Genomic DNA, 27,343 nt, shown 5'->3' with positions numbered 1-27,343 from the left:
GAAAAAGGTCATCTGCCCTGCTAAAAAGGTTCTCGTATAGTACAAATTGTATGTGCTTGCCTCCTACACTACATATTATTAGCCTTGCTTTGTTGTCATTGTATTCTGTTCTGTTATGGTGGTGTATTTTATTGGCATCGGCAAAAGGAAATACAAGTGGATCACTTATACAGAATATCATTGTTAAATAAACAAAAAATTTTTGCCTTACATTGGCATCACTGCTCTTTGATCAGAACTGACAGTTAAAGAATTGCTTCTAAAGTTTACATTGGAAGTAAAAAAAAAAATCAAAGCGTGTTAAGCTAAATAGCACCAGGTATTTAGTTTTCTTCATTTCAAAAGTTAGCTGGCACCTGGTAAAAGCCATTATGAAAGATAACAGAAAATGCAGACTATTTATAAACAGAGACAAACTGATGACTAAGACAGAACCCAAACAACTTAACCCTTTTTATTTTTAATCCCACTGCATTTACATTTCTTTATAAAGACATGAAAAATACAAACACATTAGTAAAATAAAAGACAACTACAATCAAAACATAAAACAAAGTCACATTTACAAAGCAACTAGTGGCTGGCATCTTTACTTGGAACTGTAACTTTTTTTTTTTTTAAGATTCATTACACATTTCAGTTGTGATTATATCTCAGTGATGTTTTGCAAAGGAGAAAAAAATATATGTACAACATTCAAAAGAATTTGCATCAACAATAAATGAAACCAGACACTTCAATAATTTTAGATGAGCAAACAATATGAATTTTGAGCCCATCAAATCAAGCAGCTGTAATTCAAACAAGATCCATGAAAAGATTGTTATATACAACTCTTAAAGGTTATATTATTGCTTGCTAAGGCTTTAAACTGAGTCAGCTAAGGAGAAATCGACCTTAGAGTTACTATGAAAGATTAATTTTGAAATATGGCATCTCTGGTTTTCCCATAAACGCTACATTAGTTAAGCGAGTCAGAATTAAAACTAAATTTAAAGACCAATTTTAGGCATGTTTTAATGCACACAATGATACTGTCAAAAATCACATTCTGTATAACACCATTTCAAAACCCTGCTGTAAAATAAAAAAAATTATTTTTGGATAAAAGATATCATTAGACATACATCGATGAGTGGGTCTGGATTTGTTATTTTGCTTTAATCATCAATTTAAATCCACCATAATTAACAAATTAATGGATAACCGTAAAAGAATTTTTACTTTGATAAAAAAACTTGATTGTTTCAGCGTACCTATTGATGTAAGAGTTGTACATTAACAAATACCTTCTAAAATCATAATCCAGAGTAAATCATGTTTTTAAATTGTAATCAAACTGTGAAAATAAAAATACATGTGCAAAGGGTCATAAAATAACTTAAGTTGGATTAAGTTATAAATACCCTAAAATAATTTAAGACCTTTAAACAAGACCATAAGGCAAAGCACATGTGAATCTTGTTTTGAAGAAGCAGTGGCTATTGCTTTAATGTTTCAAAGATGTAGGTACAAGATAAATTATAAGATAAATCATTTGACATAAAGGTATATTACCAATCACTACAATAAAAAATATATAATGAGTTAAATTATTCAAACAGCTGTACAGTTGAACTTGTCATGTTTTCCTTTTAAGGATTTTTGTTTCCCAATTACAAATGTTTTGTATTATCTTTCAAAATAAGTATATAAATACATAAAACTAAAAAAGCAAAATTAAGCAAATCCAAAGCCATATACAAATTCCACCAGAATTCAGGATTTCACAATTTAGTAATGCATTTCATGATGTCTGCTTCCAAAACTATGAATCTATACTGCCAAACAAGTGCTTGTAAAAGGGGACTGGCCTTTTTTCCTTAATAAGAAAATATCACATTAACTGGAGGTGTTAACATGAAATTTGCATTAAGTAAAATATTTCTTTAGTGACACATTTTGTTTATATCATGAAATACATTACCAAATGTGTGTCAGTCTATAAAAATGGCAATTATATCATAAAATGTTAAGGGTAAATACGACTAATTAAGCAAAGATTTTTGCAAATACAAAAATCCAACTATTTCAAAAATGGTGAGTACTGGAATATTCAAATCTTTCAGTTACATAGAACATAGTCAAAGTTCTGTTCCATAAATATCTTAAGTTACCAGCTCTGATAGTTTAATTTGTAAAGTTCTTGCCAGCAAGAAAAATATTGCTATATATAAATTGGATGGTACTGTTTGTGATTTAGCTTCATTCTGCAAGTAGGGCACGTGTGTGCTTGCTTGATTGCATCACGAAGACACTGACTGCAAAATAAGTGCCCACATTTTGTAGACACTAACAAACGTCCACTTTGAATAATCTAACAAAGAGGTAAATAAAAAAAGACAACAATTAACTCAATCATCTCTTATTGTGTAATCATAGTCTAACATACATTTAAAATTTGGTTATCCATGTTAAAAATAGATCCCTTCACTGTATATACACTGTATTCAGGAAAAGATGAATTTAAATGATTTTAGCCTAAGGCTGCATGCAGCATAACAAAATATAAAAAAGTGAAGGGATCTGAATACACTGGTATATATGTATGTAATATATAGACAAACACACACTATACTGCATTACTATATACTATATTGCCAAAAGTAGTGGGATACCCTCCTTTACACACACACATGCTTTAATGACATCCCATTCTTAATATATAGGCTTTAATATGGAGTTGGCCCACCCTATGCAGCTATACCAACTTCAACTCTTCTGGGAAGGCTTTCCACAAGATTTAGGAGTGTGTTTATGGGAATTTTTGACCATTCCTCCAGGAGAGCATTTGTGAGGTCAGGCACTGATGTTTAACTAGAAGGTCTAGCTCATAATCTCCGCTTTGATTCATCCCAAAGGTGTTCTATCAGGTTGAGGTCAGGGCTCTGTGGAAGCCAGTCAAGTTCCTCCACACCAAACTAGCTCATCCAAATATTTATAGACTTTGCTTTGTGCACTGGTGCACAATCATATTGGAACAGGAAGGGGGAATCCCCAAACTGCTCCCATAAAGTTGGGAGCATGAAATTGTTCAAAATGGCTTTGTATGCTGAAGTATTGAGAGTTCCTTTCACTGGAACTCAGGGGACCAAGCCCAATCCCTGAAAAACACCCCACACCTAATCCCCCTCCACCAAACTTTACACTGGCATAATGCAGTCAAGCAAGTACCGTTCTCCTGACAACCGCCAAACCCAAACTTGTCCATTGGATTATCAGGCAGAGAAGTGTCATTCGTTACTCCAGAGGACACTTCTCCACTGCTCTATAGTGCAGTGGCAGTGTGCTTTACATCATTGCATCCGACGCTATGAATTGCACTTAGTGATGTAAGACTTGGATGCAGCTGCTCAGCCATGAAAAGCCATTCCATGAAGCTCTCTATGCACTGTTGTTGAGCTTTTGGAGGTCTGTAGCTGTTGACTCTGCAGAAAGATGGCGACTTCTACACAATGTGCACCTCAACATGTGCTGCCCCCGCTCTGTGATTTTACGTGACCTATCACTTCGTGGCCAAGTTGCTGCTGTTCCCAATTGCTTCCATTTTGATGCAATACCACTAACAGTTCACCGTGGAATATTTAGTAGCAAGGAAATTTCATGAATAGACTTATTGCACAGGTGGGATCTTATCACGGTACTATGCTTGAATTCACTGAGCTCCTTAGAGCAACCCATGCTTCCACAAATGTTTGTAGAAGCAGTCTGCATGTCTAGGTGCTTGATTTTATATACCTGTGGCCATGGAAGTGATTGGAACACCCAAATTCAATGATTTGGATGGGTGTCGCAATACTTTTGGCAATATGCATGTGTCAGTGTGTTTTAAAGTAAGACATGCAAGAGTTCTTGTTCTTTACTTACCTCTGTATGAGAATCCATGCAGATTGGACACATAATGTTTCCTGGTGTGGCCCTATAAAAACATGAAATGTTATGAAATGTTTAATTTTGTGCAAGAATAAGAGTAACGTGAACCCTAAATATTAAAAACAAACTAAGAAATTGTATGTACTGCATAAAAAAATTAACACATTAAAAATTTCTGGGATTCATTTTTTTAATGCAACACCAAAATACGTATATTAAATTCGGTTAATTTGACTGTGCTTCATACTTGTTAAACAAGCAGTACCAAACGAATACGTCGATAGTAGCGGTGTAGCACTGCCATGTAACTGTATTGTACAAATATCTGTTGTGTGCTGTTTGTCACTGCCTGGGCTTTCACACATTTAACGTAAAATTAGGTCATTAACAATTTTCCCTACTTGATTTGTAACAACCTTTCTCATAACCTGCTACACAAACCATTTCGTGCAACAACAATGCCTATCTTGATCACTGCATGATAATACTGAGGACACTTGTATCTTGAAGTCATGCAGTCTTGGCAACTATAACAATATCGCTCAGCTTATTACACTGTATCAAGCACAAGAGTTAGGGGTTTGCCTGTTGAAGTGAAGGTAATATTTTCAGACTCTTTTCTAATCCTTTTGAGTTCTGTGGAGATGCCAAATAGGATGTCACCACTGATGTAAACCAGAGCATAAATGAGTATGCATAAGTTCTCTTAATATACGGATTACTCGAAAAAAAACAAAACAAAAAACCCACCTGCATAACCACCGAGTTAAATGAACATGAGAATTTAAGCAAAATTGGGCTCAAATGTGGGTTTAGCAGAGATGAGAATACAATCATGGGTCTAAGTTACTATACATTCAAGAGGTTCATTATGTCTGTTATATATCTGTAATGGATCTGAATAATTTTATTGGATAACAATTTTTTTAAAAAGTAATCAACAAAGCAAGGGAAATACTTGTGCTCTTGCAGATACTAGAGTAAGTGCAGATATACAATGGGTGGACAAAAATAACGTTAACCCCTATTAATATAAAGGACCCAAAAGAGTATAGGCAGTCTTTGTCTTTAAAACGGCTTCAATTTTATTTGGAATACTCATTTTGTCCTGAATTATGTTTAGTGGGATACCGTGGCGTTCTTCAGTAAGTTATTTGATGGGTGAAGGAGGCAGAAACAGTTTGTACTCTATGTCCCAGAACTAGAAATCAACCTTGTATTACTCACTTTTGAAGCTGATTTTGTAATTTACTTTCTTCAAAGTTAACTTCTTTTTAATGTAGTGTTTGTTATTTTGTCCATTCTCTGTAATCAGATCTCAATTTAAATGTATAAAAATAGGCAATGCTCACAGACCACATGGAATCAACTGTAAATTTGTTCTACACGTTTCAATAGTCTCTTTCATTTAAAAATGTCCCAGTACAGCACACTAAAGGAAATTAATAATCTATTTCAGCTGTGTTCCATTTAGTTCAACTGAAGCATTTTCAGCAGACTGAATCAAAACATTTCTCGCGGGGTGCAATATCCAAACTTGTATGCTCACCAGTACACAGGATACATTTTTATGGATTATTAAAATTTTTTGATGTAACTGCATTAAAGGGATTTTTAAGGATACACAGTTAATCCATTAATGTAATAAAAAATTAATCCTGAAACTGCATTAAATGAGGAATCAGTAACTTTCTTGATCAATGTTAAGAAAATAAATGTTGGTCATTTATTGCAGAAGAATAAAGATAATGACTACACTTAAATAATCAAATAATATGTAGCAAGCTACTCAAACAAATTGTAGACTGAGAACAAAAGTTATCCCATAAATATTTAGTACCTTAGTTGTTGATAAAATGCTCTGCCTAAAGTAAAAGAAAATTCAGCAAAGGCTATATTCCTACATAAAATGAATGCATCTGATGTTATTTTAAAGTTTTTCACGTACAATTAACTGTATTACAAAGTTCTGTCTCTGAAATGATCTATGATTTCTGAAACATGCAGACTCAAGATGGAAAAAACAACATTGAAAAACAAATTGACAAGAATACCTGTAGTGCTTGACATTAATTAAATCCTTGATCATACTCTGCACTATAAAGTATACATGGCAATACAATACAATACACAATTGCTCTCCAAACCACATGGCCAACAGAGACAATAATGGTCCTTTGACATTTCAATATTTTAACACATCTAAAAATATACAGTAACATTAGGAAAGTAATTAGCATTTTGCATATCAGTAGAAAGCTAGCAATTTGAATTAAAACTTGATCTTTTACATTTTCTATGTACGATTGATTTTAGATTTTACACCTACTTGTCACTATACTACTACTGCCTTGCATAGTTGAGGGTACACCTTCCATTTTTTTTTGGGGTGAAAAAAATTACAATGCTATGATTCTGTATGCCTTCTTAAAATTTGTTAGAAAAGGTCATACTGATTTGTTTCCGCAACTGTGGTTTCATTTGCTAGTTATATGCATTTAAAGAAGCTTTGTTTTGGGTAATGTCTTATTTTTCTTATTTTCTATACTTTGTGTATATGCAAATGTGTACAGTAATGTGCAATAATAGTGTGAATGTATCTTATGCCATTCAAGAAGATTATTTTAAGGCTAGTTATCTCAGCTGTAAATGTTTATTTGCTTATGAAAGCAATATATAGTATTAGAATAAATGCAAATAAACATTGTGACAATAAAAGTAATAATATTGTATCATGCTTTTAGAACATATGCCTTTAAAATGAGTGGTTAGCGAAATTATTTGTGTTTTGGTTTGCAAATAAATTGTGTTTCACTTCCAGGAAAACATGCGTCATTTAAACAGGAAATGTGGTGAGTTACTGTCTGTTCATGCATTAAGTCCATATGTGTTTGCGTTTAATTTAGTATTTAAATAAAAATCTCTAGTGACTAAGGGGAGTGGAGGAAATCAGTGGACTTGTTTCCTGTCATGTGAAGATACTCTGACGCCATGTCCAGTTGTGTGTTGTGATTCTTCTGGATTTATATCTCACAATTATCACTTTGTCAATGATGACAAAAATTATGGTGATCACAATCCTACAACAGAAACAAAAAAGAAACTCAAACCACAATTTTACATGAACCAGGATAAGGTAATTGCCAAATAATGGCATTAGGGGTGAGGGGTAGTTGGCAATGGCAAATTTCCATGTACCAGGTTTGTGGAAAGAACATGGTTATTAAGTGTGCCTTCATTAAAAAAAAATAAATAAATAAACAAACTGAATTGATGTGACCAGTGTGTGCCAGATTTCAGGCTTTACACAGCTGCTGAAAAGAACACAGGTAAACATGAAAGTGTGAATAAGGCTTTAGGAAACAATATTCCTCATTTTCCACCAATAAATAACCCTTTAGAACCTTAAATTATTTTATTGAATTTTGGATTTCACAATTACTAAACCATTTACAAAAATAATTAAGATCAGTTTTACAAAACACTATGAGAATTGAAGCTTACCTGTTTCGCTCATCATTACAATTCAGGGTTTCATATGGCCTTCCTTAGCATGCAAAGTTGAAACAATTTTCTTTGCCATGCTGCTGTATAATATTTTCCAAGTTTCTTCCATGATCTTCCATAAACCTTCATTTGACTATGGCCACTTTTTGTTCTTTTCCCTATCCAAATTATCTCACACAGCCTCAATTATTTTAAGGTCAGGCTCTAAGGCACCCCCTGTTTAATACTTTTAGTGTTCCAGCATCAGACCACCAAATCCAAGTAGATTTTAATTGTGTGCGAACTGTACTTTGTTTCTTTATCATGTTGTAAACCAAATTAGATGCCAATAAAATTCTATTTTGACCTGATCTCCTACATTGCTGGCTGAGATGGACAATAATACCATGACAATGCCAACACCACTTCAAAGCAGGATGCACAAAGGAATCAATGCCCTTCTGTATATACTGGTATAACTGGGAACCAAAAATGTCAACTTTGCACTTATCACTTTGAAAGACTAGGAGTGTGCCCTAAGCAATAAAACCTTTATTGATCCAAGCATCAATAATATCAGAATGTTTTTATAAAATACATTTTAATTTAATTATATTTTATAAATGTTTGTTTTTATTTTCATGTCAAATACAGTTTTCATGAGAAACTTAACACTTACGGGGCATTAGTGGTAGGGCTGCTGGCTAGCAACAAGAGACCAGGTTTCAGGTCCCAGGTCATTCCTACCTTGACAGTGCGCAGCCTCCCTGTGTCTGGCTGGCTTCCTCCAACTGCTGCAGCTTCCCCTCACAGCCCAAAGATGAGCAAGTTAGGTGAATTGGTGATTCTAAATTCAACCTTATGTGTTTGTGTGTATGTTCACCCTGTGATGGACTGGCACCATGTCAAGGGATTGTTTCTATGCAACCCTGCACCCTGCTGTAGATAAGAATTTTGAAAATGGATGGATGACTGGATTTATTAAATAATTAGCTTTAAAAATAATTTTCCTGGGTGACCCAATACTTTTGCAGAGAACTGAGTTTTAACTTTTAAGGAAAACACCATTTTTTACAAAGTGCCTTCTTCTTACAAAGTTCATTAAAACTTTTCTATGCCCCCCATGTAAATTGTTTCTTCTTGCTTGAATATCCACCCTTCTTTAGCTGACTTGACTACTTAATCATTGGCATAGCACAACCAAAAGAAGTATCCACTCAGATTGGGGGGAAAAATGGTGGCAGTCACATGAGCTCAAGCCTGGAGATTAAGATGGATGTGCCATCTTTTTGAATCCACAGCATGGCAATACTGCAAAAACTTTTAATTTTGCGCCATTTTATACTGTTTTGTTCTAAATATTTTATTCCAAGTTGGAACTAAAAGTGTGCTGGGCATCACCTAATTGGATAAACAAAAACCAGTTTAGTTGACATTTTTATCTGAACATTTGCAGAACTTCAGGTTACTGTCATAATGATAAACTTACTGTAAACAGCTGTGGGTATGTGAATATACAAAATTATTCTTTGCCTTTCTCAAACACAGCATACTGTTGTTCTCATTTATTAAAAGTCCTTTAGTTGATAAGCACAGCTTTCTAAGTAACAAGTGACTAATGCCTCGCTCAGAGCTGGAGTGGTTCCTCACTTGGTGAGACAGTATAGTCGTACCGGTAATGCAATGTGTAGTCAGTGATTTTCTTTATTATACCAAATAGTATGGGATTTCAAGCAGTGTTCATGTAATACCCTGTGGTAAACAGGAATCCCATTACAGCTCATTGTTTGCTGAACATTGATATCATACTCGGGTACTATGAAATTTAGGAGAAAAAAAAAAAAATCAGGTATGGGGAAAGCTATTAATTATGATATGGAAATTTGGGGTAGATTAACTGCACTATACATGGATATGCACTCTACAATCAAAAATCATGCCGCCTTGTATTTCCGACCATCAACTATAACATACATTTTTCATGATAAATGTGCACTTTGACATTGTGACTGAAAAACAACAGTAGCTCTACTTTAATCCTTTCCTCTAGCTGCAAGCCAACTAACTGCCCGTTAAAGGCTTCTTCCCATCAACCCCTGCTTAATCATGTTGGCTGCAACAAACTTAAGTTCTATCAGTAAACTCTCACAGATTCATTGTAATAACCTCTTGTATTCGTATATCCTGGTAAAACAGGTGTGACAGCACCACTGCAGCATCATGACACCCAAGGGATTAATATGCAATTGTATATTTATTAAAATTATACACCCAACATAGCGGATTAAAAATATTTCAAAATACAAATTGTACTATGCTATTGTTTTCAGAGATCCAGTTAAGTATTTTTTAAGCAGAGTATTTTTATTCAACCACAGTTCTGAGGCCTACAACTAGCGAACCCCAAGGAACTTGCTTTGCCAAGAGTCTGGGTAATTGTGGAATTGTTGAGGATTTGGCAAAATCCATTGAAGTCAATGGGGAAGGAGGAACTAAACTAGTTTTGAGTGGATTATACTACTGCAACGGCAACTGTTCATGGACTGATCACTGTGGCCAAAAATGTCAAGCAGCAGTGTTAACCACAAACAAAACACACAAACTAGCAGTTGGTCTAAAATAAATAAACTGTTCCTACATTTTGGTGGAAGAATAAACTACAAAAAACAGAAGTGCCAAGTAAAACTTGTTTGTTATTATTATTATTTCACAGGGTCTCATGTGTTTTCTAACTCTGGGAGTACTGGGCTTCTTTTAGAATTGTTTTGACTAGGCACCCCGGCACATTGCTAGTCGTGTATGCATTTGGAACACACCCCCTTCCCTAATACAGGCATAGCTGCAGCTGACAACAAACTAAAGATGTTCACAAACCTAGATTATTAGTGCCATTGTTTTCCAAACTCTGGTGAGATCTACCCAAAAACCCAGTTTGTTTATGTTGACATGAGCATGACAATCAATGTCAAGTAAAGACCAAAACCACCGGACCAAGATCCTTCGGAAAGGGTGGTCTGATGCAGTACCAAGCAAACCCTGGAGTGGTTTGGTTGACATATGCATGTGTTCCAACACAAGACCAATTTAACTACAAGAAATACTGCATTATGGTTAACTCTGCATATGCCGTGGTAGTCATGCTAAGCGTCTGCTGTCAGTAACCAGCAAAATCATTACACAATAGTTTTGAGGGATAACAAGTAAAATTAAAAACAAATAGAAGGCAAAAATAAATATGCACAAAGGAACAAATGTGATACAATTTGCATAAAACTCCTCACACAATTACCAGTCAATCAGAGCAAGCATAAAACCTGATATATAACCCTTGCACATGAGATACAAGAAAAAAAAAAAGGATAATGATCAAACCACACTAGGCAAGTCTCTCAATTTCTTCATATGGTGGCAAGAGGAGTGCATATAAATAGCAACATCACACAATTAAATGAAACTCACTTGACACATCTATTCCCACAAAGAGAAGAATCTCAGTGTGTGGCCTCAGCAAAAATTTCATTCTTTTGTACACTTAGCTATTTAAAAAAATGCCCCTTTCATACCATGTGCAGCAGTACATGATTTAGAAGTATTTTCCAATTATCCGATAAGAGACGTTTTGCTCAAGAGCTGTGTTTGGTAAATAAACAAATAATTAAAATGCAGCAGTGCACAAACAACTATGGCCAACTTTCTATGATTTTTTTTTTTTCAGGTAAAATAAATTTCTTGCCCAATAAAAGAAGCCCATAACGCAGCCACGGGATGCTTAATGATATGTTAAATTTGCTTGAAATTTTGCAGTTTGAAACACAACCAAACTAACTGGAAATTACACAATTCGGAACAAAGCAAAAAAACAAACTAGGAGCATAAAAACACCTCAAGATTGGCTTGCACTACTATGTACTAGAAATTCCCTGCTTGAGCACTGGAGTACTGGCAGATCTGTACAAATGCATACCAACACACCCAGAGCGCTTGTGATGCAAGGGATCAGTGTTATACATTCAACAGTCTGCACCTGACATTCACCTACTGATCTACGTGCTTAATACAGCAGTGAATATACAATGTACAATGGACCTATGCAGAACTTTCATAATATTATGGTCTGCAAAAATGACCCTCAAATGAAAATAAAGCAAGGTTTATTTAGTTTTTTCAAATACATGTAGGGTGCAAATTTGGCTAGAGTAGACATCACGTACATGCAAACCAAAACAGGAAGCAAGGTAAAATATGCCCAAAATGTGTATGCTTAAAATATGCACATATGAAAGCTGTGTATGGCTGATACAGCTCTGTTATGTCATGCTGGCCTCACAAAGCATCATGAGTCTCTGGTGACACATGGCAGCAAGTCTTATGGTAAGCCTCTTCATTCTTCTCTAATTCCTGCTAGTGCAGGTTAAACGTCAGTTTATTTAAGCAATATTTCTTCTTCATATTGGTAGTATCAGTCAGATATAGTTCTTTTGACCAAGAAAAAGCAGACTGATGGAATTACCTTCTATAGAGGTTTTTACAGTGCCACAACTTCAATAATGTCTTTACCAAACTATCAGGATTCATCCGAACTTGATCTTTCCATCTTTGATGTTCTATTTAATCGGTACACAGGGAGCTACACATCTTATTTTAAATCTCTCTCTAATATGTTTACATCCTTTTGAGAAAGGGACTAACAAACAGCAGTACAAAAAATATATATTACTAAAGCATCTTTTTCTGTATACCTTGAAGTGCTACTGTACGTAGGTGGTACAAACTCAAGTCTTGGTCTATCTGCCATATAAACCTCTGCTGCTGCAGTTTCCTCTTCATCACTGCTGACGACATAACTTTCACTTCCACCGGACCGTCTGCTCCTGGGACCTAAAGAAAACAGTCATCTCAGTTTTAAACATTCTTTTATTTTAATACTAGCTGATTACCCAGTGGCTTCACTCACTGAGTGCAAGGGAAAAAAAATAAAATGTAGTATAGAAATTATTAAACAGTAAAACATTAACATTTAAGAAGTAAAGATGCATTGAGCACTACTGGAGTGCTTTAGGGTAAAGTACATTTTAAAGGTGCTATAACACAACAGGTAAGTAGTACTAACAGCAGCTTAAATGTATTTGGATCATCTCTCGGTAGGAGATCCCTTGTGAAAGGCCCTACACGACCGGTGTGGTATAAAAATATCACTTTGTATTTGATCCTCCAAATTTCTGCCTGACAACGTCGCACTATGCGCCTGTGATTTAAGAGAAAAATTATTCTGAGAAATGTGGACGTTGCCGTTCCATGCTTAACGGGCAGAAGGTCCAAACAATTCCCAAGTCCTATACTTTACATAGAGAGGTCGGAACATCTTCTTAGATGTAAACCCTACATGTTGTTAAAAAATTAATCACAAAAGAAACCTTGAATGTTGTGGGGTTTTAGTGACCCAAACTCACCTTAAGGGACAGTAAGTAGTCGTTCAGCGCAATTTACAAAGAGAGTCTTGCTTCGATGGTGCCGATTACACTCATTCGCAAAGATTTCCACTCTGCCAGGAGCCGACAGGGCACCTGAAGTGTCACAAACAGTTCGAGAAGAAAGGACGCTGCCCGAAACTGCAAAGCTCTCGACCCGGTACGGAAGTCTGACATTCCATGCCTTTCAGTGTCCACTTTGTTCTCATGACCCGTCGCCGCTGAAGGTGGTCTTGTCTTCACATTGTTTACAGCTCGGCGCAGTTAAAAAGTAGAAAGACACAAAGCTGTTTTCCTCATCTCTTCTACTATCAAGTACTGGCAATTAAAAGAAGTTACAATGTGGCAGTGACATGGACGAATAAATAAAACTTCTCTGTCAGAAAGCACATGGCGGCGGATAGCCCAGCGCTGGAGTCAAGATAGGAAAGCTGAAGGAGGGCGACGCAGGGCACACTTCTATTGGATACATCGGCGTGTTTGTATTTATTTCTTTTCAATATCAGTAAAATAACTCTCACAAAAATAACAATTCATAAAGACGATATAAAAATGGCGTCCACAAACAAAGTGATTAGTTCCTGTATCATAATGTTCTGTAGTCATACGTAATTTCTGCTTCACGTGGTCATACGTAATTTCCATTTCAAACGTGAAAAGAATTTTATTTATATATATACATATATACATATACTAGCAGAATACCCGCGCTTCGCAGCGGAGAAGTAGTGTGTTAAAGAAGTTATGAAAAAGAAAAGCAAACATTTTAAAAATAACGTAAGATGATTGTTAATGTAATTGTTTTGTCATTGATATGAGTGTTGTTGTCATATCTATCTATTTATATATATATATATATATATATAGATATATAGATAGATAGATAGCAAAATAGCTGCGATTGGCAGCAGAGAAGTAAAAAGAAAAGGAAACATTTTAATAATAACGTAACATGATTGACAATGTAATTGTTTTGTAATTGTCATGAGTGTTGCTGGCATATATATATATATATATATATATATATATATATATACACATATATAAACATATATATATATATATACACACATATATATAGTTATATATATATATACACATATACACACATATATATACACACATATATACACATACTGTATATATACACACACACATATATACATACTGTATATACAACATATACATATCTACATATATACTGTATATACACATATATATACAAATCTACATATATATATCTACATATATATATTAGGTGGGACTCGATTAAAAAATTAATCCAATTAATTAGAGGCTGTGTAAGAATTAATCTTGATTAATCGTATGTAATCGACACGTAAATTTGCCCCAAATCGCAAATGTTTTTTTTTTTATTTAAAACGGTTTTAGTGGGCTTACAGAATCAAATAATAGACATGGACATGAATATTGTAAACTGAAGCTGTTTTAATTTCTGAAAAAAGCTTTTAAACTGCATTTGAATTCAAAACAGAAACAAAAATATCATCCCTGGTTAAAATTGGGCAGACTTAAAAATAAAGTGGTAGTTTAAGTACTTTAAGTACATTTTCAGAATAGTATTGTCTTTAAATAATAATAACCAAAATTTCACCATAAAGTGCAGTTTTTCTTCTTAAAAAAATAAGTCAGAAACATAAAAGGTAATTTGACCAGCTTACTCTTTAAACTCTGAGTAACATTAGCCAAAATTATTTTGTACATTAGGCTAAAACAGTGTGATCATTGAACATTTTGTAATTAGATGTATTTAGAATTACTAACGGTCACGGAAGTCCAATGATCCCCAGTAAGAGCCACAAAGTCCGCTTTCTGTAATGCATCTAATTTTGCTTGCTTTTCAGTGTGCACAAAACCATGCTTTTATCAAGGCTTCTCGGGTAGTCGAAATGATCAGTCGTAGGAACGCGCTTTATTCCGACTCTAACATTTTTGTAGCTGTGATGTGTGCATCAGTGTAATGGATGTACCAGGAAATCATGCATTGACAAAAGTTCCCGTTTGCTTGGAATTGAAAGTGTGATTAAATGCGTTATTTTTTAACGCGTTATGGAGTACATGCATCGAAGCTTCTCAACTGTGCTTGTGCTAAGAAAGGGAAAATTTTAAAAATAACGTAACATGATTCTGCGTTAACCTAATATTTTTCATACGTCCCAAACCAAGGAGATGGGAAGGTAAAATGAATCGGTAGCGTACATAGTCAGTACATCCCTCTCGAATCGAACCTCGAATGTCGGCGTTAGAGCGAAGACTCTACAATTGCGCCACCGCTTATCTATGCTAAAGTATGTATTGTAGATCGGGCTATAGATATACATTTATATATATACCCGTATCGCAGTGGAGAAGTAGAAGTTATGAAAAGAAAAGGGAACATTTTAAAAATAACGTAACATGATTGTCAATATACAGTAATTGTTTTGTGAGTGTTATTGAATGTTGCTGTCATCAAGGATTTGATTATCATTATTTCTTTCAATCAGGCTCGTATTTGTGCGATGTGTTCAAGTTACATTCCGTGTTTGTCAATCGTTGTAAAGATAAGAGGTTTCATTCATCGATTAGTTCCTTACTGCATCAATAAACAGCTCGTCTTCCTTTTTATCTGTGATGTGACAAACTGCATGCACGGGTTTTTTTTACGCTGTCTTCCTTTAGCGGGACATTGACTTTTTCCACCGTGTGCTTTGTTTCCACAGTAGCTGCATTTATGAATATGCTTATCAGACGCTTCATATTTTTTGCTGCCTTTTCAATTGTGTAATTCGGTTTTTGTTCAGCGCTCTTTGGAACTGTTGCTTTTATCTGTGCACTGCATCAGTTCACGTGAGCCACTCGGTGTACTTGCATCGAAGGTTCCCAGCTGTGCTGGTGCCATCTCGTGCTATGTCCATAGCTTTATTTAATGTTACCTTAGTCCTGGCACTTAAAACTTTCTCTGGCAGTTTCGCTGAGTTTGTGTCAAACACCACCCTGACCATCTCATCTTCCTCTCCATAAGCACAGTCCTTCACCCGTGAATATTTACCCGTGGCAGTTTGCTATTGGATTGCCGCTGACGGATGGCCTTATATGGGCAGGCACTAAATTACAAACGCCAGCGGCAGCCTGTCTATGAACTTAATTTAAAGTGTAGGTTTACATGCGTGCTTTGTTTCCAGTAGCAGAACTCGCTTCTTATTGTTTAGCTGCCTTCTCAATTATATAATGCATGTTTTCTTGAGCGCTTTTTTGAGGTCTTCCTGGTTTTCTATGTACTGCGTGATTACGTGGGAGGCGTGATGATGTCACACGAAACTCCGCCCCACAGCGTTGAAGCTCATCTCCATTACAGTAAATGGAGAAAACTGCTTCCAGTTATGACCATTACGCGTAGAATTTCGATATAAAACCTGTCCAACTTTTGTAAGGAAGCTGTAAGGAATCAACCTGCCAAATTTCAGCCTTCCACCCACACGGGAAGTTGGAGAATTAGTGATGAGTCAGTGAGTGAGTGAGTGAGTGAGTGAGTGAGGGCTTTGCCTTTTATTAGTATAGATATATATACATATATACATATATATATACATATATACATATATATACATATATATACACATATACATATACACATATATATATATATATATATATATACACATATATACACATATACATATATACACATATACATATATATACATATATACATAGAGAGAGAGAGAGAGAGAGATAATTTATGAAAATACATCACATAATATAAAGAGGTGAGAAAGTAAACAAGTTACCCTTTTATATTTATTTAATGCAGTCCAAGTAAAAAAAAAGTGCTGGTACAGAAGGACTCTAGAATCAGCTTCAATTTTATATTAGTTATGACTCCATATTTGTTCCAAGTGTAATTTATAATGAAATATAAATTGTGAAAAGCTCAACTCTTGTGTAGTGCTTGCTTTTAAATACAATGTAGGAAGTATTCTTGCATTTTATTAGCAGTGAAGAATCTACTAACATACAGGGCTCTAAGGGCTTGTTTATACTTCACGCTCAGAACGTGTATGCGCCCGCATCATGACTGCCACACGTTCCCAGCGTTCATTTGATGCATTTACTGAGCAGGTCCTCAAAAATTAACTCGACTCATGTGCAAGTTGCAGTACCAGCAAAAAGCCGGGGGGTGCAGTGTGATAAAGTTGGAATGTGATGTCAGAGTCTCTGTTTACTATCTACATGTGACAGAAAGCCTCTATGCAGATCCTGCTGATCGATGTGTGCGCTTCGATGTTTGATGAATGGTTTGATGTGGTGAATCAAAATGCTGACATACAGATGCATTTGTGGTACTTTATATTCAAGCATCACATATTCCCGATCGTAATGACAAGATACATTTTAAAAGTCTCACATACCTTTGTTTGTGCCATCATGGTGAAAACGTGTACTTTGTGATTAAAGTGGAAATTTTGGTTTTAATCTCGAAATGCCCACTTTAACCTCGTAGTTTACTTTATCATTAAAGCAGACCGTTGTAAACGTCATCCCAGTTTTTAATTGCTATGAGCTTCTTGGACCTGACAGTAGCGGCAAGCAGCAATAGATCACCACACAGAACACATTAAATGTTTGATATTCCAACTTTCTGCAAATTTAGAATCTTTAGATTTATAGTTGATATCACTTTCATGATGAAATGCATTGAAGTGTGTATGTTACATTTTACAGATAAATCGTTAATTTCATTTAAATAATGAATACGGTTAATAATTACACACACGGGGTGACACGTTGACGGAGCGGTACCACTGCGGTCTTGCAGGGAGTCACATTGCTGGAATTCCCTGCTTGGAATTTACATGTTTTCCTGCTGGGTTTTCACACTGTGCTCCAGTTTCCTTCCAAAGATATGCAGATTTGGTGCTGCTAAAATGACTCAAGAGTGTGTGCGAGCTTGTGTTCACCTTGCAATGAGCTGAGGCCCAGTCCAGGGATTGTTTCTACCCCGTGCCCAATGCTTGCTGGAATGGACACATCCCTGGATTGATGGATTTAATCATTAAACATCATGAAAATATCTTTTTCAGAGATATTGCGGTAAGGTGTCATCAGAATTTAATGGGTGTGCCACAACACAGAGAAGCTGAACCTGTTCTCACCGTGATAATATCTCGCATTGCCACCTGCTGGATTCCTCCACATTTACGTAAAGTACGCGCGCAAGTATAAACAGTAAAATGCTTGCGTAGCAGGAGCGTCCTGCACAAATCGCATGAAGTATAAACCTGGTCTAAGAAGGTTCGGTATTTCTGAGCTTTTTATTCTACTAACTGAAAAAGTTACTTTACTTTATTATTCTCTTTCCTGTTACCTTGTGCAATGTCTGTAAAGAATCACAACCATAAAACTGAACAAAATTACTGAAGACAGACTAGTTCTTCATGACAAGTGGCTGCATTAGTGGTTTAAATCCTTCAAATGAGCATCTACAAAAACCTACTTTGACCAAGAGTTTCAAATAGCCAGACTTATCTTCTTGTCAAAACAAAAGGTGTGTTTGTGTCAGTGTTTTACAGTATATTTTCATTATACTAAATGTACAGTAATTTTAATAGCAATATTTCAAAGTGTTTAGTCCATTTAAAACTATTATAAAAGAAAAAAAAGTCAGATGGTACATCTTATTTTTCTTTGCTTTTACAGGGTGTTTGAGGAAATACATTGGATATCAAAAGTCTACACAACAAACATATAGGTCAAGTTAGTAAGATAGATGTTCCTTACTGAACTTTCAGCTTTTGCTGATTTAAGAGACAAAAAGCAAATTATACAAACAGAGGCAAAATGAATCCTAGTAATAAGACCAACAAGACTTAATTCAATTGCATGTGAAATTAGAGAAGCTATGATCAGAAATTAATTAGAAGACTATCTATATGAAATTAAATATACCAAATAATAGCCAGCATATGTTTATGAAGAGGAGATCTAGCCAAATTAATTCGTTAAGACTTTTCTGAACAGGCAAAGGCCATGCAACATATTATCTGGGCTTCCAAATATCCTATGATACAGTTCCAAACCAAAGATTAGTTTTTAAAACTACAGGTCATTGATATTAAGGGTAACTTATACACCTGGATTTATAACAATACATTGGGTGAGGTCACTACTGGAGCTACTGAGTGATTTGCATTTGGCTTAAATGTTCTGTTTAGTATAACAATGAGAAGTCAATCATCTTGCCGCAAAAAGGGACCTATGCTTGACTTCTCATTGCATCCATAATGGGTAACACCCTAGTACTACTGTTTTATTGGAGGGAGGGAGGGGGAGAGAGAGAGACAGAGAGAGAAAGACTCTGAATTGGCTAATAAACTTTTGAAATTCACAGAGGACATTAAAACCCTAAAGACAGCAGTGAAGAAGTAACAAAGATAATTCAACATGACCTAGACAAACTTGAGCTAACAATTAACAAATCAAGTTTAATGTAGTGCTACATTTGGGCAAAATGAACATTAACTATTAATACATAACTGATGAAACAGACCTTTATGGGTTTGTGTTGATACAACAATACCATCTAGATAAAGTACATAAGCAACTGAAAAGAAAAATAAAGGGTGATAGACGAGACCAAAAAGGTTTAAGAAGCTTGACCTATTAAAATTAACAAAAACAGGTTATTTTTTAAAATCATCTCTTATCAGCACAAATACACTTGTTACAACATTCACAAAGCTTCAGTCTTAAATTTGGCTTGTAAACCTGCTGCTCAAACTCATATGTTATAAAAGCTACTGAACATAAATCAAGTAACATAATAGCGTAACATCCTTGTATTCAGTTTTATGCATCACAAGGCACATACTATCAAAAAAATATACCATCCTGTAGTATCACATGGTTTAGATTGATCTAATGTTAATATTTGTGTTTTATACATGCTCAAATGTTCATTAATACCCGAGGGGGTGATGGTGGTAAGTATTCAATTGCAGTGGCAAATTTGCAGGAACCCCCTTTAAACATAGCATCAACACACTACAACTGCACTAGGGCTAGGCAATTAATTGAATTTTAATTTCAATTACAAATATGGCTTGTAACAATTATGAAGACAAAACAAACAAGATAAAATTATTTTTCTGCCATATTTCATTTTGCAATGATGTTCCAATTTTATTTTGTGTTATAAATCCAGCACACCCCTTTCCAGCGGTGCACTTTTGCCCCCAGCCTAAAAAGCACAAACTTGCTTCCCACCAGGCTGTGGAACATTTAGTTCAGCTCAAGCCAAGATGACTTAACAGTCTTTGGTCACCAAGAAAGGTAAAACCAATTCAGCTGTTTAAAAACAATTTGGTCAGGAGCAACAACAAATTCTGTGCAAGATTTGTTACAAGAAGATATCTGCACCACCGGCGATACTATGAATTTCGATGATCGACTGTGGCAACCCCTAATGGAAGCAGCCAAAAGAAGAATTTGCAATTCAATTACAAAGTGGTCTATGATCAAACAATAAAGAAACAAAAAACAGAGGAAAGTAAAGCCCTGTTGTCTTCTTACACTGCAACACAGTTATCGAATGACACAAATCATTATGTAAGCGCTGGTGCCATCTTATCTAGCGCTCAAAGACATAGAAATCACAGACGCCTTCTCACTCTCCTTAGCTAAAGACGTGCCCGATTAACAATGTTAGCAAGCATCAAGAAACTGGTAAATACTTTGGACAAGTGTTACGCAATGCCATCACAAAACCATATCACCAAAGTCCAAAATATAGGTCACATTTTTATTTATTATTTTTACATATTGACTATATAAAAATAGAGTTTTCAGTAGTTTATGGAGTGCCTTACAACATAGTTGATCTTATTTATTTTGATATTATTTTCATTTACTTAAACATATATTTATTACTTATTTATGAAATTTTTTTTACATGTACCTGTATTTTACATTTCTCAGCTAAATTATACTTAAGTGTTCAAGGAAATCCATTGTTAAAGGGAAGTTTTTTTTTTTTCAATAAATGCAAGATATTTCCAAATAAGTAATCATGCTAAATAATCATGATCTCAACAATGACTAAAGTAATCGTGATTATGATTTTTGCCATAATCAAGGATTCCTAAACAACACAGTCGGGAACCATGCCAAAGTGGGGGTCAAATCTCCATTGTGTGTTTGTGATAAAGGTTACTTTGTTAATAATATAACATTAAATGTAATCAGCATTATTTCCAAAAATGGCGTAAATGATTTATATGTCTAGAAGCAATAAGTGGAACAACAAACAACAACAAGAGCCATGAACATGAGCATATATAATTGGTGGAGGTTGGAACACAACAGCGGAAGCAGATTGTTGCGGAGTGGAAGCAGAAGCACAGGATCATCTTAAACACTCTGAAGAAATGGATATTGATTTTTACAACAGCAGAGGACAAATAGTTGATAACTTAATAGGAGGAAAAAAGTATCTGAATCTGTCAGTAATTACAACAAAAATTACAGCTGGAATAAAAGCCCATATTTGACTAGGAGAAGAAACTAAACAGCCCAAACTGAAAACACCTAGGCAACAAAAGAATAATCACTAAATGCAAGTTTGTTTACTGCCTGTAGAGTACTTTTAGGTGTCTTGTGTCCTTTACCATGTACAGCTTAGGTTTTCTCACAATAAATGCAGCCAAAAATGTAGAATTAACTCAAGAGTTAGATGGGAAAACACATGCTCTAGTGGTCCATGTAAGGAACCTTTCCTCCAGTGGCGATGAGGCAAACTGACAACTGGATTTGTACAGTTACGGTAATACCTTTATAAGCCATTTTTTGGTTTTGAAATTTTTATGTGAACGATTTTCATATACATTTTAAAATATTATGATGTGCATCTTTTATTTTTTACTATCACGTTGCGTTGACCTTACATTTATTTTGCATTTTTACTTATATTTTTAAAAATGTACTTTATTCTATATTTTATATTCTATACAGTATTATATATTCTCCTTTTGACTGCTCCCATTAGGTGTTACCACAGTTGATCATCTTTTTCCATATCCCCCTGTCCTCTGCATCTTGCTCTGTTACACTCACCACCTGGATGTGTTCTCTCACCTCATCCATAAATCTCTTCTTAGGCCTACCTCTTTTCCTCTACCTGATAGTACCATCCTTCTCCCAATATATCCAGCATCTTTCCTCTGCACATGTCCAAACCAATGCAATCTCACGTCTTTGATTCTCTCTCCAAATTGTCCAGCCTGAGCTGAACCTCTAATACAGTACACTCATTTCTAATCCTGTCTGTCCTCCTCACACCCAACGCAAATCTTAACATCTTTAACTCTGCCAACTCCACCTCGGTTTCCTGTTTTTTTGGTTAGTGCCACCATTGCCAACCCATATAACATTGCTGATCTCACTACCATCTAGTAGACCTTCTCTTTCACTCTTGCCGATACCCATCTGCCACAAATTATTCCTGACACTCTTCTCCACCCACTCCACCCTGCCAGCGCTCTCTTCTTTACCTTTCACATTCCCCATTACTCTGAACTGTTGATCCCAAGTATTTAAACTCATCCATCTTAAGTCAACTCTACTCCCTGCATCCTCACAATTCCACTGACCTCCCTCTCATTTACACACGTGTATTCTGTCTTGTTCCTATTGACCTTCATTCCTCTCCTCTCTTGAGCATATCTCCAACCCTTCCAGGGTCTCCTCAACCAGCTCCCTACTATCGCTACAGATCACAATGTCACCAGAAAACATTATAGTCCACGGAGACTTCTATCTAATCTCATCGGTCATCCTGTCCATTGCAAAAAAAAAGGGCTCAGAGCTGATCCCTGATGTAATTCCACCTCCACCTTGAATGCAACCATCACTCCTTCAGTACACCTCACCACTGTCATACTTCCCTCATACATATCCTGTGTAACTCTTGCATACTTATCTGTCACTCTGGACTTTCTTATACAATACCACAACTCATCTGTAGGCACCCTGTCCAATGCTTTCCCAAGGTCCACAAAGACACAATGCAACTCCTTTTGGCCTTCTCTATACTTCTCCATCAACACCCTCATAGCAAACATCACATCTGTGGTGCCCTTTCCTGGCATGAAACCATACTATCTTAAACAGTATTATATACGTATTCTATAATTTTTTTTTTTCTGTTTACTATACAACTGTTGCATTTATTATATTGGTTTAATTATATAATCTGCATTTCACAAAATTAAAGGATTTGTGTTTCTTAAATTCTTCCTGTTGATTTTATTAATTTAAACTTTGAGCTAAAGTAATAATAAATTTTACCATGTCTGGACTCGGGGTAGGGAGAGTTGGAAGACCTCATGGAGTTTTTTGTCTAGGGCCCTCAGAGTCCCTAGAATAGCCTCTGACTTACAAGCACAACCTCCTTATTTCACCTTGCTGTCAGCACAAATTTTCTTGTAAATGATATCATCAGTTCTAACTTAAAGGTAAAGTGTGACTAAAATATTCTAAATAAATAAGGTTTAAACATCGTGTTTTCTCTAGACCCAAATGAAGCATTGATATTCGGATATGGTTAACACAAGAATTACCAGAGCCTACGAAAAAACTCGTAGATCCGGCCCACCTTAAATCCCATTGCACTTCGCCGTCAGTATCTTTTGTCCTGTAAATGTGCCGATAAAGACAAGCAGCCTGCTATTCCATCCCCCCACCGCCACAGAACGTGCACAAAGTTCTCCCAGCTCATGCCTTGATTATCTGGGAGTGAAGTGCTGGAGTTTTGGAGTGGAAATAATAGATCGTTATTTGGAACACATGCATGTCATGTGTGTTTCGTTTCTATAAACAATGTGTTTACACAGATTATAAAACAGAAACGTTTTTCATATTTTAGTAGTAAATGACAAAATGTTGGCATAAACTATATAATGTGTGAAGCCTGAAGTCCAAAGATCAAATAAACACTTTCACAAAAGGTTCAAGGATAAGACAACAGCTTCCGTGGCGTAGTGGTAAGATTTGCTGACTTGTAATCAAGAGTCCCTGGTTCGATCCCAACTGGCTCCTATATTTGCTATTTTCAGTAGTGAGCTGCTCTTATTGCTAATATTATACAGTATACACATACAGGAAGGACGGTCCTTGAGTGTGTGTGAACTGTTAACATTTGAATCTGATGATTGCATATAGCACTGAACTGAGCTCTCTGTACTATTCTTTCCTCTGCAAGTCCTGGAGTGACATAATAGACCATAAGGTGCATACTAATTCAGCCTGAGCAGGAACACTCAATAAAACTGAATAAAAAAAATCAATTGACAGTGAGATACGAATAAGGCAGATTTACCGGCGTTTGTGTGTCAGCTTTTAACCCTCCAGATCATAGAATGTCCAGTTCCATTGCCTCAAAACACCACTCACATCTACAGTTATTCCAAGTTTCAAATAAAAACTAACAGCGTCAGATCCCTGGGTTTGTTGCGGGATGTGGGAGGGGGAGTTTGGGTGGGCGGTAGTATGTATCGTGACTGAGAGAATAAAAGTGAAAAAAAAAACCAGTAACTTTTACAAGTACTATAAATGTATACCGTCTATTACAGACACAAACCAAATGTATGTGTGTACTGTATGATATTAACAATAAGAGCAGCTCACTACTGAAAACGGCAAATATAGGAGGCAGTCGAGATCAAATCAGGGACACTTTATTACAAGTCAGCAAATCTTACCACTACGCCACGGAAGCTGTTGTCTTATCCTTGAACCTTTTGTGAAAGTGTTTAATGGACCTTTGGACTTCAGGCTTCACACATTATATAGTTTATGCCAACATTTTGTCATTTACTACTAAAATATGAAAAACGTTTCTGTTTTAATAATGTGTTTATATAGATTATTGTAGAAACGGAACACACAGGAAATGCATGTCAACCAAATAACGATCTATTATTTCCACTCTAAAACTCCAGCACTTCACTCCCAGATAATCAAGGCATGAGCTGGGAGAACTTTGTGCAGATTCTGCGGTGGTGGGGGGGATGGAATAGCAGGCTGCTTGCTGCTTGTCTTTATAGGCAGATTTACAGGACAAAAATGCTGACGGAGAGGTGTGATGGGATTTAAGGTGGGCCGGATCTACTAGTTTTTTTCGTAGGCTCTGGTAATTCTAGTGTTATGGAACATTTCTTAAAATGTATCAACAATTTTTGAAAAATTAACTGAAAAATGACTAAATATACATTTTAACCTTTGCTATTTTTTAAAAAGTTTATAAGTTAGTACCACTTACCTTCATCGACAATCTTCTCAGAAATAAACGAATGACGCAAGAAAAAGAAAAAAAAAAATTTAAAAACTTAACAGTACAATATAAAAGCTATACATAAAATAAAGCATAAATAAAATATTGCTCATATAAACAAGCAGTATTCTGTAGTAGCCAAAATGCCATAAAATTAATACTAAATTAGCATATAATGGCAGAAAAATGAAGCAGGATGGCTCATTTAACACAAAAATATTACAAGAAGATAAACTTTTGATAAGGTAAAACATTTAAAAAAAACAAAGGAAGTTAGCAGAAGGTGCCCATATATTTTATGATCCTCAGCAAAATAATTTTGGAAATTTGATTAAAAATTAAAGAAACATTTCAGCCAAATTAGTTAGATCACAGCTTCTAATTTAGGAGGAAATTTACAGTGCAACTTTTCTAAAGAATGATATAATGACTACTTGATTTTGACATATGGACATGTCACATTTATTAAATTACATTTCTGTTTGGCAAACTTTTAAAATGAATATTAAGAAAACTAGAATCCAAACTTTACTACAATACAATCTGAAAAACTAAACACCAAGATCATAAGGAATGGCCGGCAGTTTATCCTGACCAGGATGCCCCAGTAACGGAAGGTTGGGGGAAGGCAGCTTATGAAGGACACTGCCTCCCCCAGGACGATAGATGGAAGCTTCCCTGGACTGCAGCGGTGCCCTGGATGCCCACAGGGCTGGGTACAGTGGGTGCTGCCAGGAGACGCTGCAGGGAGACTGGGTAAAGAACTTCGAAGTCACTGAGATGGAAGCACAGAAGTACAGAAATAGCAAGTTCTCCATCTGACTCAGAAGTGCTGGCAAATCACGTAAGCGGAAGAGGAGAAGCACTTCCAGGCCAAGGACTATATAAAGGACAGCTGGAGACCCGGCAAGCGAGCCAGGGTTGGGAGGTAGAGGACAGATCTTGCTGGGAGGTGTGGAGGAGAGATTTCTGTGTTATTATGATTATTATTGGCATTGTATTGCCTGTGTATGTTGGTGGAGGTACTACAAGAAGAAGAAAAACAATCAAAAACCTTCTTGGTGATTTTACCCTGTGTTCAGTTTGTCTGTCTGTTGGGTTAAAAGGGGCAACAGTGACCTCTAGTGCCTTATAAAATATCATTTACAACACCTCATTAAAACTGTCTTTGTAATAACACCGTTTAAATAATGCTTATGAAATACTCATGTTGACAGGTTTATGACATTTACTGGTGTGTGCCGGAAATACTGTTGATTAATGACATACAAAGGACCATTTAATTGACAAGTCAAATTAATTAAAATTTTAAATCTTATGGATTGCTTAATTTTCCAAAGAATTACCTCCATCTCTCCCTGCTTTGGGGCAATCTTTATTAAATCTAACTTGTCAACTTAATATCAATCTATTATTTCAGAATGCCTGTTAAAAACAACTAAAGACTATTTCACTAAGTGGTCAGATGTTTGCTATTGCACCTACAGTTGAAGTAAGAAGTTTATATACACTTAGGGTGAATTCTTTAGAACTCACTTTATAACTTATCCACAGATTTTATACTAACAAACCATAAATTTGGCATATAGTTTAAGACATCTACATAGTGCAGGGCAAAAGTAATTTTTTCACTTTTTATTTACACTTTTGATGGACTTTCATTTTCAGCTTGGTGAAATATTTAGTGCTATTCTGTAGGTAGCTCAATAAAAAGGAAGATATTTATCTGAGTTTAACATATTGTAAACAAAATGCCTAAATACGAATACAGCAACAGGGTTGCTCAGTACTGTAAACCCTTATGACGTTTTCTATGCTGATCTTGACAACAGTTATACTATACTTTATAATATCGGATCAAAGAATGTTTAATTTTTATGGAAGGAACAATTTCTCACCGATAGTATTTCAAAATTACACAGGGATGGAGGCATAAACAATAATTATATCAAAATGATATACTTTTTAACTTGGAAAATAATTTGTGTTCTAATTGTATAAAATTGCAATCTTGAACTGGGAATATGATGCAGGACAACTTAGCTTTGAATATGATGTACAGAGATTTCAAAACAGTATGTTGAATCAGGACATAAAGTATGCATTTTTGGGTACCCTACTGCCATTTAAATCAAATATCTTTAATTCA

The 27,343-nt window shown here is 35.5% G+C and overlaps 1 protein-coding gene across 3 annotated transcripts in view; it reads right to left on the bottom strand.

The window, feature by feature from the left end:
• Positions 1-606: 606 nt before the first annotated feature.
• rnf4 (ring finger protein 4) overlaps positions 607-27,343 on the bottom strand; it is a 68,554-nt gene continuing 41,817 nt past the window's right edge. For all 3 annotated transcript variants that reach the window (XM_039751738.1, XM_039751737.1, XM_039751739.1), the window contains 4 exons: positions 25,183-25,195; positions 12,138-12,276; positions 3,907-3,958; positions 607-2,356 (listed from right to left, as the gene is read on the bottom strand). In XM_039751738.1, coding sequence (XP_039607672.1) covers positions 2,207-2,356; positions 3,907-3,958; positions 12,138-12,276; positions 25,183-25,195 — 354 coding nt within the window. In that variant the 3' untranslated portion in view covers positions 607-2,206. The remainder of the gene's footprint in view (positions 2,357-3,906; positions 3,959-12,137; positions 12,277-25,182; positions 25,196-27,343) is intronic.

The sequence above is a fragment of the Polypterus senegalus genome, chromosome 4 (genome assembly GCF_016835505.1).
Source record: "Polypterus senegalus isolate Bchr_013 chromosome 4, ASM1683550v1, whole genome shotgun sequence".
Classification (NCBI taxonomy): Eukaryota; Metazoa; Chordata; class Cladistia; order Polypteriformes; family Polypteridae; genus Polypterus; species Polypterus senegalus.
The sequence above is the reverse complement of the archived record's forward strand: the minus strand, read 5'-3'. Positions and strand labels throughout refer to the sequence as shown.